The sequence below is a fragment of the Entelurus aequoreus genome, linkage group LG11, assembly GCF_033978785.1.
Source record: "Entelurus aequoreus isolate RoL-2023_Sb linkage group LG11, RoL_Eaeq_v1.1, whole genome shotgun sequence".
Taxonomy (NCBI): Eukaryota; Metazoa; Chordata; class Actinopteri; order Syngnathiformes; family Syngnathidae; genus Entelurus; species Entelurus aequoreus.
The window spans coordinates 35,474,920-35,490,092 of record NC_084741.1 but is presented as its reverse complement, the minus strand read 5'-3'; the positions used below and the strand labels follow the sequence as shown (position 1 = coordinate 35,490,092).

At 38.1% G+C, this 15,173-nt stretch overlaps 1 protein-coding gene across 1 annotated transcript in view; it reads left to right on the top strand.

Moving 5' to 3' along the window:
- Positions 1-15,173, top strand: part of ankrd28b (ankyrin repeat domain 28b) — a 44,562-nt gene that overhangs the window by 6,021 nt on the left and 23,368 nt on the right. Inside the window, exons 2-3 of the mRNA XM_062063089.1 lie at positions 14,136-14,219; positions 14,495-14,573. Of these exons, the coding sequence (XP_061919073.1) occupies positions 14,136-14,219; positions 14,495-14,573 (163 nt within the window). The remainder of the gene's footprint in view (positions 1-14,135; positions 14,220-14,494; positions 14,574-15,173) is intronic.

Sequence of the window (15,173 nt, the reverse complement as noted above, 5' to 3'; positions counted from 1 at the left end):
GTATACTGGAGGGTATTGCATATAGCAATGGCACGCAGGGTCCATCTAGTGGTACGCCAAATAATCACTTGTTTAAATATTCAAATACAGTGTTACTGTTCAAACGGTTGCAGTAGCCAAAAACCTATCCATCTATTCATCCATTTTCTACCACTTGTCCCTCTCTGAGTCGCAGGTGGGTTGGAGCCTATCCCAGCTGCACTCTGGTGGAAGGCAGGGCCCACCCTGGACAAATATTAAATATGTTTGTTAAATAAACTTACTGCCTTGTTTTTGCTATTGCTATTGTATTTAAATACTGGTCTATATTAGGGGTGGTAATCTTTGGCCACCACACAATTCGATTATGATTCAGGAGCTACGGTTCGATTAAAAGTCAATTATTGATGCATCTTTAATTGATGTATATTAATGCAGTTTTACATTTCTTTTCGTTTTACTAAATAAGTGTTTATCACTTGCAACTTAAAAAAAAAAAATTAATTTGGAATAAGAAACAGTTGAACGAATTCCCACATTTATTAAATTAATGAAAATGTTTGCAAAACTGGACCATAAGTGCCCAATAGTAAAGGAGCTGGTAGGATCTCTTGGTGAGGTGGCTTGCTGCCGTCAGACACATTTTAGAACTGTGTGCATTACTTTATTTACAATAAATAAATCGATTATCCATCATTGACGTTAACTAATCGATTCTATAGTCGTGCTTGTCCAAATTGCGATGCATCTAAAAATCGATTGGTTCCCCCACCTCTAGTCATTATGGTGGAAATTGTGGAGCCAAGTGTTTTCTGAAGTGGTACTTGGTGGAAAAAAAGTTTGAAAGCCACTGGCTGGTGGATTTTGATTAAACTTTCAGGAAGAGTCTGAGATGGAATAAGGAACAAGGGATTAGATTATGGGTGTGATCTGGATATAACCATCTGGGTTCAGAATTTTTCTAAAAGGATTCTCTACTATTGGGAGAAAGGGTCTGGCAAAAGTCTGCGCTCTCGGAGTGCCTTTCTAGTAGGGATGTAACTAGGGTTGGGTATCGAGTATCGAGTATCGATTGGAACCGGGACTAACTTTCAGATTCTCCTGGAATCGTTCAAAAGTTTAAATTTCGATTCCTAGTTTCGATACCCAGTCCGCCGACCGGAAAAAAAGAATAAGTCCGCCGACCGGAAGAAGAAGCCGCTGAACACCAACGAAGAAGCGCCCACCGCCGGAAGTGTTAGCATAGCCGAGCCTATGTAGCCGAGCGAGTTAGTCAAGCATGGATAGCGGGCGTCGGCGGTCGAAAGTGTGGCTTTATTTTACTAAAAAAAATGAAATATCGGCGAAATATAACACATGCATAGGAGGGTGCACGTCGAACATGATGAAGCACCTCCGAGTTCATGAAGTACAAATATATGCATGTCCCGTCTTCGACGCGGTGCGCCGACCGTCCTCCTCCTGCTGTCAGATCTCGCTTTCTCCTATTTATGCCTTCAAGCTTCTTCCACACCCAGCGAACGTGTATGTTCCACAGCAGGAGACACTATCTGTCCAGAACGCTCACGCATCCTGCCTGAGAAGGCGGATATGGTCATTTTCCTAAACAAGAACTGTCTCTGATTTTATACTGTACCTGCTGCTAATATGGACTGGGTTTTGCAAGTTGTTTCTTATTGTTTATTTGGTTTTCTACACAAGGTTAGCCCATCAGTGGGAGCACGGTAACATGTTTAAGTACCTGCAGCATCATACACTTGTGTGTGTAAATGTGTTTTCATGAGGTTTCCTGCAGCATCATACACTTATGTGTAAATGTGTTTTCATGAGGTTTTCAAAAATAAAGCTCTCTTGAAGAAAGTGTACCCTGTGAAAATGTATTTATAATATTTATATTCAAGTTCATAGATTTGATATTTATATTGTAGTTGAAAACAGCCCTGTGAGGAATTTATAGTAAAGTTCATAAAAAGTTAATAGAATTAAAATTGATGGAGAATGTCAGACTATTTCATTCAGAAAGACTGTATGTAGGTTAGCTAGCTCATTTAAAATATCCAAAACTTTTTTTTGACCCTGCCTCTTAAAAGAATCGGAACCGAGAATTGTCAGGAATCGGAATCGAAACAAAGAATCAGAATCGGAATCGTTCGAATTCAAACGATACCCAACCCTAGATGTAACGATAGAATGATTTATATTTCTCAAATTCAAGTATATGGATCTGTGCCCAACAAGTTTGCCTTCCAAGAGATAGGTATTTATCCAAGATTGCTTTAAAAGGGAATCGATCGATTTTATCGATACTAGAAAAAGGAAAACATCAGATTTAAAAACGGAAGACTTTATATAAAGTTTAGCACTTTTAATAATAAAGAATGTAAACATTAAGTCTAATTTCCCATCTGCGGCTTCATCAAAACAAAAATAGCAGATATCTACCGTGGTCGATAAAGGTCATAACAAACGCAACAAGACAATAGTATAACCTCTGTGATATGTGTGTCTGTGTTCCTTTTAAGAGGTGGTGCTGTTGTGTGTGTGGTGTGCGAGAGTGGCAGACAAGTGAACAGAGTCCCACGAGAGTTTAGATGTCTGTGTGTGTCTTAACGTGAGTTGTGGCGAACAGCAGCTCTTGTTGTATAAGTGTGTTTTGACTCCTTGAGTTTGTTACTACTTGTAAATAACGTGTCTGAGAGTGTATCTCCGACTGTCTCTCCTTCTACACTGCAGGTCACTGCAATATTGTAACTTTGTCAGGGTATCCGCGGCGTCCTAAAAAGTCCCAAAAAGTCCCAAAAAGTCTTAAATCCAATAATTTGAATTTAAGGCCTTAACATTTTAAGTTTTCTTAAAATTTAATAAAAGGTCATAAATACGATTTTGAAAGGTCTTAAAAATCTATTAACGTTACTTTTATTTAAAACATGGAAAAAAACGTCACTCTTGCTTTTAAATGTTTAGATTTATGAATAAACTATAACGGAACTAAAGTAGGCTACCTGTGCCAGTGTTTCCTATAAACTGCCAAGATACCTGTGGAGGTGGGGGCGTGGCTATGGGCGTGGTCACCATGACATCATCGAGTAATTTGCATAATTTACTACAATGATATGATTTTTTCTAAAAAGGCTAAAAAAATGTATACTTACTAATTAATAATAACAGTTTTGTTTTAAACGTCCATCCATCCATCTATCCATCCATTTTACAATATAATTACAACACTTTATGTACATATTTATATACAGATTTGAACAATAAGTTACTCACTGAAATATATTTATTAATTGTGGTTCTTACAAAAAGTATATCTTATAAAATATAAAAGCTAAAATGTCTCTTAAAGCTCTGCCCCTTTAATTAGTGCATACTAAATAATTTAACTTTAGCCTACTACTACAACCATATTATTTACCAGCAACATAATAATTTCTCTCTTTCTATCCCCTCCTGCTCTAGCCCGGCTGCACCAAATGATAATATAAATACATTTAATAAAGTCAAATACAAATAAGGCAACAAGAGAAGTATCCTACACTTCTCTTTTGTAAAGTAAATCCGAACAGCCGATATGGGCATCTACATCAACTATATGATTTGCCTGAGAAGCTGGACAGGACAAAAAAAAAAAAATCTATTTGTGGCGGACGTAATTCTTTCGTGGCGGGCCGCCACAAATAAATGAATGTGTGGGAAACACTGTGTGCTGCCCGGTGCAAATTTATCAAGCACCACCAGCTAGTGTGCTGTGCACTCGCAGTGGTGTGTTGTCACAGCTTAGCATAGCAGCGGAGAAAACTTAACAAAAGCCCACAGCAAAGCCGAATTACTTGCGTAAGATGGGTAAGTGCAAGTTGAAGGATTTGTGGCTCCAGAAAAAACTATTTAATGCATGGTTGAAGCCGGTGGATGGAACTGTATAAAGTGTTTGTGGAGCCATGGAGGAGGGAAGCATTTGTAAACATTGTAGTGAAAGTGAATGGAAGAATAATGTAAAAGTCAAAAATCCAGGATATGTCTGTATCAAAAGATGCTGAAACGCCATAAACACTTGTACAACTTTACAAGGATCAACTTCACTTTAGAAGTGTTATGTGGGTAAAGTGGCACCAATTGCCGAAGGAGACCAATATGAAATGTTGACGATACATACAGTAAATACACTATTTTTTCTGTAGTACTCACAGCAGTAAACCAAAAAAACAACATAATTCTCTTACATTATTTCTAATAATTATTCCAATAATTTCAGGTCAGCTTCTTATGCCTGATCTTTTCTCCAATTTTATACAGAAACTGCATTAAATGCTATTAAGGTCTGTTTAGTGTACATTCAATTTATGGTTGGGTGAGGAAAGCAAGGAAGACTTATTTTGTCATGCTTAAATACAAAATAGTCCTTGTTTATTAGCTATATGTTTTTAAAAAAAAAAAAACACACAAAAAACAGGTAAAATATTTTCATACACACCAGATACAAAATGAGCTTGAATGGAATCCTCATTATTCACATCCAAATTCTGTTTCAGCCTTGCAAGCCATAATCGCCTTCTTTCTTTTTAGACATTCGCTCTATCTGGACTCTCTGTTTTTCACAACTTTGTGCAGAAACAGTATTAGTACTGCATATGTTTTTATCTGTTTGCTCAATTCTGACAGGTGCAACTTTTTAAGTTAACCAATTAGCTTGAGCAGAGATGCTAACAGTCCCTTTCACAGACAATATATTGTTGTACTTTACCATTGCTGACGTCTTGTCGTTACATGAAAACACTTCATGTGAAGCACCTTTTGCAAGAAAACCGTTTTATGGCAAATTTGAAAAAATGGCTGTTATGTTTGCTAATATTTTTTTTCAGTTAGTTTACAATAGAGAGATTTCTGGTGTATTTAGTTAGAGGGTTTTCTAATGTGAAAGAGTAGTGAATTAATTTGCATACTTACAATTCCTCCTGGTCTCTGATTTTATTTTATGTCTTTGTACTTTTTTGTCCATATGGATGTGAAATGGTCTTAAATCATATTCACTATGGTCTTAAAAAAGTCTTAAAGTCTTAGAATTGACTTGTTGAAACCTGCAGAGACTCTGTTTTCTACAACAGTGCGATTGCAAAAGCCACGACAAATACAAACGACCCAACACAATGACAAACCCGCAACTCAACTTTAAACTTCGTAAGACGCGGCCGAGCCAACAGAAGTGACAGCGGAGCAAGTTACCGCAACACATCAAGTTCCAGAACACAAGGAGAAATCATTTGATAAGAAAGAAAGAAAATACAAGAGATGGATGAAGGAGGCTATGGAATTTAGGAAGTCAGGGACCAACACCATCAACTAGGGCTGGGCGATAAAACACGGGTTTGTCTCTGTGCGATATAGAAAATGACTTTATCGTGATATTCGAGTATGCGTTCTCACGCAGTTGCTTTTAGCTGCGGGGCATTACACTACAGCAGGGGTCTCAAACACGCGGCCCGCGGGCCAGTTGCGGCCCGCGAGACGTTATTTTGCAGCCCGCACCTTAATATGAAAATGTAATGTTAGTGTGGCCCGCAAGTTTTATATGAATGGCGCTTGACAGCGTCAGACTTGTAAACCCTCCCGAATTTTCCGGGAGACTCCCGAATTTCAGTGCCCCTCCCGGAAATCTCCAGGGGCAACCATTCTCCCGAATTTCTGCCGATTTTCACCCAGACAACAATATTAAGGGCGTGCTGTGACGGCACTGCCTTTAGCGTCCTCTACAGCCTGTACAAACAGCGTGCCAGCCCAATCACACGTTGTATTTGGCTTCTGTAGACACACGTAAGCGACTGCAAGACATACTTGATCAACAGCCACACAGGTCACACTGAGGGTATCGTATAAACAACTTTAACACTGTTACAAATATGTGCCACACTGTGAACCCCCCCCCCCCCCCCCCCCCCCGCTACCACCAAACCCCTCCCCGCCCCGAGTTAGGGCTGCAAGGTGTTCTGGGTATTTGTTCTGTTGTGTTTATGTAGTGTTACGGTGCGGATGTTCTCCCGAAATGTGTTTGTCATTCTTCTTTGGTGTGGGTTCACAGTGTGGCGCATATTTGTAACAGTGATAAAGTTGTTTATACGGCTACCCTCATCGGGAGGGTTGGTAAGTATGTTGCTAGGGCGGGAAAGCCATTCAAAGAAGGTGAATTCATTAAAAAGTGCATGTTAGATTTTTTTAAGAAATCTTTTCTTACGGCCCAGCCTCAGCCAGTTTCTGCATCCAGTGGCCCCCAGGTAAATTGAGTTTGAGACCCTTGCACTACATGCTCTCCTCGCTCTTTCCTGTCTCTCCTTCTCACAGACAGCAAGCGCAGCTTCTACACACGTCACATACTGTCACGTCATACGTCACATACGTATACGCCCTCGCGCAGCAAAGAGGTAGCAGCATGGCTGACGTTAGCTGTGATGCTAGCGTAGCCGTGTGAGCGGTAATACGAGAGAAAGAAGGTGCGAATCTGGTAACAAATGAAGGAATAATTAATTCCCCCAAAAAACGGCAGGGGGTTCATCGTCTGGCGGTGGTTTGGCTTCAAGTGGGAATATGTCGAACAGACAACCGTAATTTGTCAAGTTTGGGGCGAAAGCGTTGCTATAAAATGTAGCATTACTGCTAATATGTAGCATCATTTGAAAAGTCACCTGCTAGAGAATGAAGAGTGCTTACTCCGCATGTCAACATCTCCGTTCGGTGCCACACGCCCACACCATCAAAATGTCGAGGCAAATATTTCCAGATCAACACCGTATGAAAAAAATAGTGATTTTTTTAGTTGTGATTTCCTTCTCTGCATGAAAGTTTTAAAGTAGCATATATAAATGCAGTATGAAAAATAATGTTTTAATGTAGACACATAGAATCATCATACTGCTGTGATTATATGCATCAAGTGTTCATTCAAGGCTAAGGTAAAATATCGAGATATATATCGTGATATTTCAAGGCCATATCGTGATATTAAAAAAAGGCCATATCGCCCAGCCCTACCATCAACAAGGATTAGGAGGCATACATGCTTCTGCACACCTGGGACACTGTCCTTCATTGGCAACGCCAAGGCGGGGAACTTTATTTAGCAAGTAATTCAACTGTTAAAATGTTGGTTACTGTACTTTTTTGAAAATTGCTTGAATATTTTAAATGTGAGCAGAAAAGGTTTCCTCTTGTTAATTCAACCTAAAGTGTTGGTAGCACTTTAGTCAAATAAGATGTGAATGCATCGGTCATCAATTGTTGTTTACTTGCTTGTTTGTATCCATAATTCATTTAAACATAATTCCCTTACAATAAATAGCAGGAATATAGGAAACTTCACCCGCAGTGTGCAGTACCCGGTATTTTATTATTTCACAGTAAAACTGGTTGATTTAAAAAAAATTGTTAAAATTACTGAATCAATTTCAACTCACTGAATCCTTTCGGATCGTATGGTTCTAAAACAATGAGATTGTCCCTGAGTCGTATCGGCAACCTCAAGTATCGAATTGTTGTTAAACCCTTACTTTCTAGTTATGTATTTGAATTGTTTGTACAGTTTGACCAACATTTTGGTGGAAAGTATGCCTCTAAAGTCACACAGACATTGAAGAAGTCGTGACCTGGAGTATGTCACAGGACAACAAGAATGAGAAAAAGTATTGTCAAGAGCAGAAGTGGCAGCAGTAGTGGTAACATTTGAGTGGTTTCATGTAGCCAGCACCCCCCGCGGCCCCGAAAGGGTTAAGCGGTAGAAAATGAATGGATGGGATGTTTTAATGGTAGTTCAATCAATCAATCAATGTTTATTTATATAGCCCTAAAACACAAGTGTCTCAAAGGGCTGTTAGTTAACTTATTACACTTACATCAGAGTTCTTAATGTTAAAAAAAACAACTAAAAAGTATTAAGTGTAGACATTAGTGCATACTTGCCAACCCTCCCGTTTTTAGCGGGAGAATCCCGATATTCAGCGCCTCTCCCGACAGAGATTTTCTCCCGACAAACTCCCGGTATTCAGCCGGAGCTGGAGGCCACGCCCCCAAAAAAAAAAGTCTGCCGCAGCTGCGATTGGACCTGACCAGCCTCCGGGTACAAGTACTGGAGTACCAATTGCTTGCCAGGGAAGATCTTCCCCAGGAAGCAAGGATTGACCGGTTTTGGGCCATGCTAGGGAGAGATGGAAGATTCCACACTCTCGTGCATTTGATGAAAGCACTTTTGTGCGTGCCACACAGCAATGCATCATCAGAGACTGAGAGGGTGTTCAGCATGGTTAGAAAAATAGTGACAGAGAATAGAAAGAGGATGGACAATTCAACCCTTAACAAAGCATTGTACTTTCAAGTACAACAATGAGTAGATGAGTGTTGTGTGTGTATATGTGTAAATAAATGAACACTAAAATTCAAGTATTTCTTTTATTTATATATATAATTTAAAAAAAATATATATGTATATATATGAAATACTTGAGTTGGTGAATTCTAGCTGTAAATATACTCTCCTCTTAACCACGCCCCGCCCCGACCACGCCCCACCCCCGACCAAGCCCCCCCCCCCCACCTCCCGATATTGGAGGTCTCAAGGTTGGCAAGTATGCATTAGTGTGGTAGAAAATTGTGGTCTTCATATCGACACAGTAGATGTTTAGGGATGTGTACATTTTACATTTGAACTAATAATGTTCCAAGTCCTGGTACCTCTGTGTAATTTAACTGTACCAATTTTTGGTACTTTTTTGTGTTTATGTGGTTATAAATGCTAATTAGTTTATTTTTTTTTAAATAATTTAACACCGAGCTGATAATAATTATCAGTTGATATGTCTTTTTTTCTTAGAGTCTCGTTTGCAAGTACCGGGTATTCATTCAGTTTGTCCCGGGTATTCATTCAGTTTGTCCCGGGTTTGTTGCTGTAGCCCAGGAAGTAAGTAGTCTGTTATCATTAGGTGAATGTGCCCGTCTTGTCTGTTGTTGAGTCCTACAAAGTGTTTGCCTGTAAGTATTATACTTTTTACACACAAGCTGTTTGATTGCAATGTAAATCTTTAGTTGTAGTTTTAGTTACCACCAGAGGTGGGTAGTAACGCGCTACATTTACTCCGTTACATCTACTTGAGTAACTTTTGGGATAAATTGTACTTCTAAGAGTAGTTTTAATGCAACATACTTTTACTTGAGTATATTTATAGAGAAGAAACGCTACTTTTACTCCGCTCCATTTATCTACATTCAGCTCGCTACTGATTTTTATCGATCTGTTAATGCAAGCTTTGTTTGTTTTGGTTTGTTAGACAGACCTTTAAAGTAGGTTCTAGCGCATGCCTGCGTTTCACCAATCAGAAGCAGTCACTGGTGACGTTTGACTTCGTTTCACCAATCAGATGCAGTCACTGGTGACGTTTGACTCCATTTCACCAATCAGATGCAGTCACTGCTGACGTTGGACCAATCAAACAGAGCCAGGCGGTCACATGACCATCACACGTGGACCTCTACTTAAACAAGTTGAAAAACTTATTCGGGTGTTACCATTTAGTGGTCAATTGTACGGTATATGTACTGTACTGTGCAATTTAGTAATAAAAGTTTCAATCAATCAATCAAAAGTGTGAAGGAAAAAAGACACTTTTTTATTTCAACCGTACCTCTCTCAAAAGCCTAAAGACTGACCTCACAGTTCCTGTCTTCACAATAAAAGTGCCGCTCCATCGCGCCTGCGCTAACAAAACAAGAGTCTCCGAAAGCCAGCACAAACAAGCTAGCAAGCTACGGAGTTTGCCGCCAATGTATTTCTTGTAAAGTGTAAAAAAACGAATATGGAAGCTGGACAAATAAGATGCCAAAAACCAACCACTTATATGTGGTATTAGACAGAAAGGAGGAACTTTTTTTCTCCTCCATTTGAAAACGTGGACGTTATCAGCACTACTGTCTGATTCCAATCAATGCAAGTCATCAGAATCAGGTAATACACCAACTTATATTCTTGTCTTCATGAAAGAAAGGAATCTATATGTTAAACATGCATGTATATTCATTAAAACATGTTTAACATGTGAACAAAAACGGCAAAAAAAATAAATATAAATTATATACTGTATATATAACCTCGACTTGGTCATTTATTAAGTAATTGATTAACGTTGAAAAACTTATTGGGGTGTTACCATTTAGTGGTCAATTGTACGGAATATGTTCTGTACTGTGCAATCTACTAATACAAGTTTCAATCAATCAATCAATGAATGCCTACTGAGCCTATGGTGCTGTTAAGTTATTGTGGCTTAATTTGCCTTAATTTTATTTTATTTTAATGTATTATTATTTAATATATATTATTGTTTTAGTTGCTTAAGAGATATTCCTGGCTCTGAATTTGCTCATTGCTATTTTTATGTTTTTGTGCATTATTTGTTGCCATCATCATTAAACGAACAGGTTACTCATCAGTTACTCAGTACTTGAGTAGTTTTTTCACAACATACTTTTTACTTTTACTCAAGTAAATATTTGGGTGACTACTCCTTACTTTTACTTGAGTAATACATCTCTAAAGTAACAGTACTCTGTGTTTCCCACACATTCATTTATTTGTGGCGGCCCGCCACGAAAGAATTAAGGCTGCCACAAAAAACCATTTTATTTTTCCTTTTTTTTATTTTTTTATTTTTCTGTCCAGCTTCTCAGGCAAATCATATAGTTGATATAGATGCCCATATCGGCTGTTCAGATTTACTTTACAAAAGAGAAGTGTAGGATCAAGATTTTTGGAGCTCTTTGTTCAGTGGATCAGATGTTTGATGAAGCTTTGTGTCTATCTACCACCACTACTGTTTTCTGTTTATTTGTTACTGACTGTGGCAGGACACCTCTGCCTCTGTTTCACTGTATGTTGCTGGTAAATAATATGGTTGTAGTAGTAGGCTAAATTTAAATTATTTAGTAATACTAAATTAGTATGCACTAATTAAAGGAGCAGAGCTTTAAGAGACATTTTAGCTTTTATATTTTTATAAGATATATTTTTTGTAAGAACCACAATTAATAAATATATTTCAGTGAATAACTTATTGTTCAAATCTATATATAAATATGTACATAAAGTGTTGGAATTATATTGTAAAATGGATGGATGGATGGACATTTAAAACAAAACTGTTATTATTAATTAGTAAGTATACATTTTTTGAGCCTTTTTAGAGAAAATCATATCATTGTAGTAAATTATGCAAATTACTCGATGGTGTCATGTGACCACGCCCATAGCCACGCCCCCACCACCACATGTATCTTGGCAGTTTATGGGAAACACTGACTCTTACTTGAGTACAATTTCTGGCTACTCTACCCACCTCTGGTTACCACAGGTATTGAAATTGCCAATGCCATTAAGTAGCACGTACATGGCATGTCCAATGTCACTTAGCATATGCCTTTTCTATAGGAACGTTTCTTGTTGTATTGTAAATGACAAGAAATTACCTTGACCTGTTGATGGCCAACATATTGTGCAGTTACAACTTAGGTTCATTATGTGTTGAACAACGGTTGTAATTATTTATTCACAAAGATAAAGACAGTTATAGAACAACTATGCTTCACGAGTAGAAAGTCCCAGCACACTATCTACAAACATGAAGTGTTTACATTAAGTAAACATTGCCAATACATTTTGTATTAGTATTCTCCTGATAGCATGCAAAAAGTGTTCATTGGTACTTTCTGTTGTTTGTGTATATACCTGAAAAAGGTGGAGTCATAATCCAGGCTTTTTTAAATAAGCCCAGAAGTGTGTTTTGTCAATATTAGTGTTGTGATCCGATGCGCGGATCGTGTTCTGTTTGGGTTTTTGGGTCACTTGTGTTTTTCTGTTAGTCTTGGTCTCCTTCTAGTTCCAGTTTACGCACCTCTGAGTTGGTTACCATAGCAACGTATTACTTTCACCTGCCGCTTGTGTTCCCGACGCGCACCTGTTTGTCATCACTGACATTATTATTTAAGCCTGCCTTCCCAGTCAGTCTGTCTTGCTTCCTAGTTTGTTTCCATACAACAGATGACGACTTTTGTTTCCTGCTCTGAACCTTCTAGCTCCCACGCTAAAAGCTCTGTTTACCTTCTAGCTCCCACGCTAGCTCCTTTTGTTTCTGCCTTAGGTGCTATGAGCACGTTTTTGTTTGTTCCAGTATTATTTATTTCTTAAATAAATAATTTATTACCTGCAAGCTGTGTCCGAAGCCCGTCTGCATTCCTGGGAGAACAACACCCGCATCATCATGCGCCCAGGTCGTCACAATTAGTCTTCACTACGTTTGGGTATTGTTTACATTTTAAACAATACTAATACCATATAGGCACTTTTGAAAAGGTTTCAGTGCCTAAACACAGCCTAAACTGGCACATAAAAAAATGGAAAACATACACATTTTTCTAAAAGAAAAAACATTTTTATTTTTTTTATTTTTATTTGTGACATTAAAATTGAACATACTAGTTTCAATACTTAATGTAAATCAAATGATTAGTAATTCATAAAAAATTCAATTCCCAAAGAATTGTAATAGATATTGCAACAAAACCAACAAAGATGCAATACCTAGACAACGTGCAAAAAACGACATGCTCGTGTTGTAATGTTGATGCTAACAGTTCCGGGGTTTGTGAATGCACCTCGCTCGCCTAGAGTTTCATTGGTGCATACAGACTGCATAATGAGGACGTGCTGTGTTGTTGTTGTGGTTAGTGGTGCTGACGGTGTTGTGCAGCAGTTGGCATGTTAATGTTGGTAATGTTTAATAAAAAAGGGGGTCAGACTCTGTGTGCCTACTTGCACAATATCACTGTTAAGCACTTGCTGCAGGTGGCTCACTGCATTTATTTAGCGCCAAAATGAGGCACCAATATTTACTACTTCTTTCTGTGTGTTTACTACCGTTGACGTCCGTACCTGTGTCATCATGGAACCAAGTTCCAGTACCCATCCTTACTTTTCACCATATTATGGTCCAGTCAAGAGAGCAGGGGATCAAAATACAGTACAGTTAAAGGATGTGGTTGGGCCACTTTGACACATGTTGTGCATTAAAGATGATAAAACCAATTCAATGTAGGTCAAAACATCAACATGTCAGCTTTGGGTTTAGGCAACCACAAAATTAGCATGTTGTCTCATTGATATATATATATATATGGTTTGAATATGCTGTGGGTCGATGAAAAACGAATAGTGGGCCGATAATATCTCCTGGGCTGAACTTGGATGTAAATAGTCAATGCAGGAGGCAGGTTTTGCAGCATGGTCTCTTTCAGAGTGGAAAACAAGTGAAGATGGGCCGTTTTATCCTTCAAACCACTTTTTGAGCTTGTGTCTGAACTTTTTTGCATACAAATCTTAAGTATTTTTCTGTGCTGGGTGGGATGCTCAATGCTTTTCAGTCCAGACACTTTATTAAAATTTCATCTTATGATTTTGTGAAATAATTGACATCTAAAAACGGAAACCAGCCTATTAATAATAATAATAATGGATTAGATTTATATAGCGCTTTTCTAGACACTCTAAGCGCTTCACAGAGAAGTGAGAACCCATCATTCATTCACACCTGGTGGTGGTAAGCTACTTTCGTAGCCACAGCTGCCCTGGGGTAGACTGACAGAAGCGTGGCTGCCAATTTGCGCCTACGGCCCCTCCGACCACCACCTATCATTCATTCACCGGTGTGAGCGGCACCGGGGGCAAGGGTGAAGTGTCCTGCCCAAGGACACAACGGCAGCGATTTTGGATGGTAAGAGGCGGGGAGCGAACCTGCAACCCTCAGGTTTCTGGCACGGTTGCTCTATCCACTACGCCACACCGCCCCTAAATTTATAATTATTATATTATTATTATTATTTATATATAATATTTGAGTAGTTCAGCCTCATCCCCAGCCAAATATTTATTTTGTTGTTGGGGCTTCTGCTTCTTTTACATTGATCACATTGAACAGATGAGTCGGGCATCAATAGTAATTTCTGAGGATGAGGAAGGATCCTGTAAATCATTCCTCTTTCACTGAGGCCCATATGTTCTACTTAAATGTCTTGACATGTCAACCCTAAAATCCGTTGATCTTAACTTGATTATATATTTCCTTTTTTAGCCTGCTTTGCTGAAAGCCATTTTCAATGTGGATCCCGATGAAGTGCGGTCACTCATTTTCAAAAAGGAGGATGTGAATGCACAGGTAATCCCTGCAGCTTTTATTCTCTTAGTTTTGTAAACTTCCCACTTTTATTGTACTTGAATTGCTTTACTGTTGCAATACCTTTTATTTTTTTGCATTCATCTGCTTCTGGCTTGTGTTCTGAGTAGCAAACTGTATTTATTGCACTTTAGTTGGTAATAAAAATATCACCATACCCAGCATATTGTTTTTCTTGTCACAACATAGTAGCCCCATAACATTGTATTGATTTGGTTTGGATCACTGCAGTTTTCTCTTTTTTTTTCTCATGACAGGACAACGAGAAGCGAACGCCACTGCATGCTGCTGCCTACCTTGGAGATGCAGAAATTATAGAGCTTCTGATTCTTTCAGGTGTGTTTTGTGTTACAAGGCAACAGCCAGCGTACAAGTTTTGTTGCATAAAACACATTTGAAGTCGTGTTATGAGATGTATAGTGCATGACTTATGTGGTCACGCCCTTCATACAAATACAGTGGAGCCTTCAAAGTCAAATTTCCAGTCTAATTCTAATTGGAATAAATGTTAAGTAAATTAATTCAACTGAGTATTAACTAAACATTTTATTAACTTTGCAAACAATGTTTGAAGTAAAATTTTCAATCAGAGTTGCAGCTATTTATTATTTTAATATTTAATCTATTGGTTTGCTCAATTAATTGGATCTTCAATGTGTATTTTAGAGAAAACGCTTGCCATAACTTTATTTTTTTATTTTTATAAATGCACATCAACATTGAAATTGCACTTCAAACGTGTGCATTAATTTAAAAAAAAAGTTGAATACATTATATTTATAAATAGATAAAATATTTGTTTATATTTTTATATACATTCATGTGTGCTCTATTGCAGCGGCTGTACGTAAACTATGTAAACGTATTTTAAGTTCCCAGCACTATGCAGTTTGGATTTTATCAGGTTTTTTAAATGTACATTTCATTAAATTATTA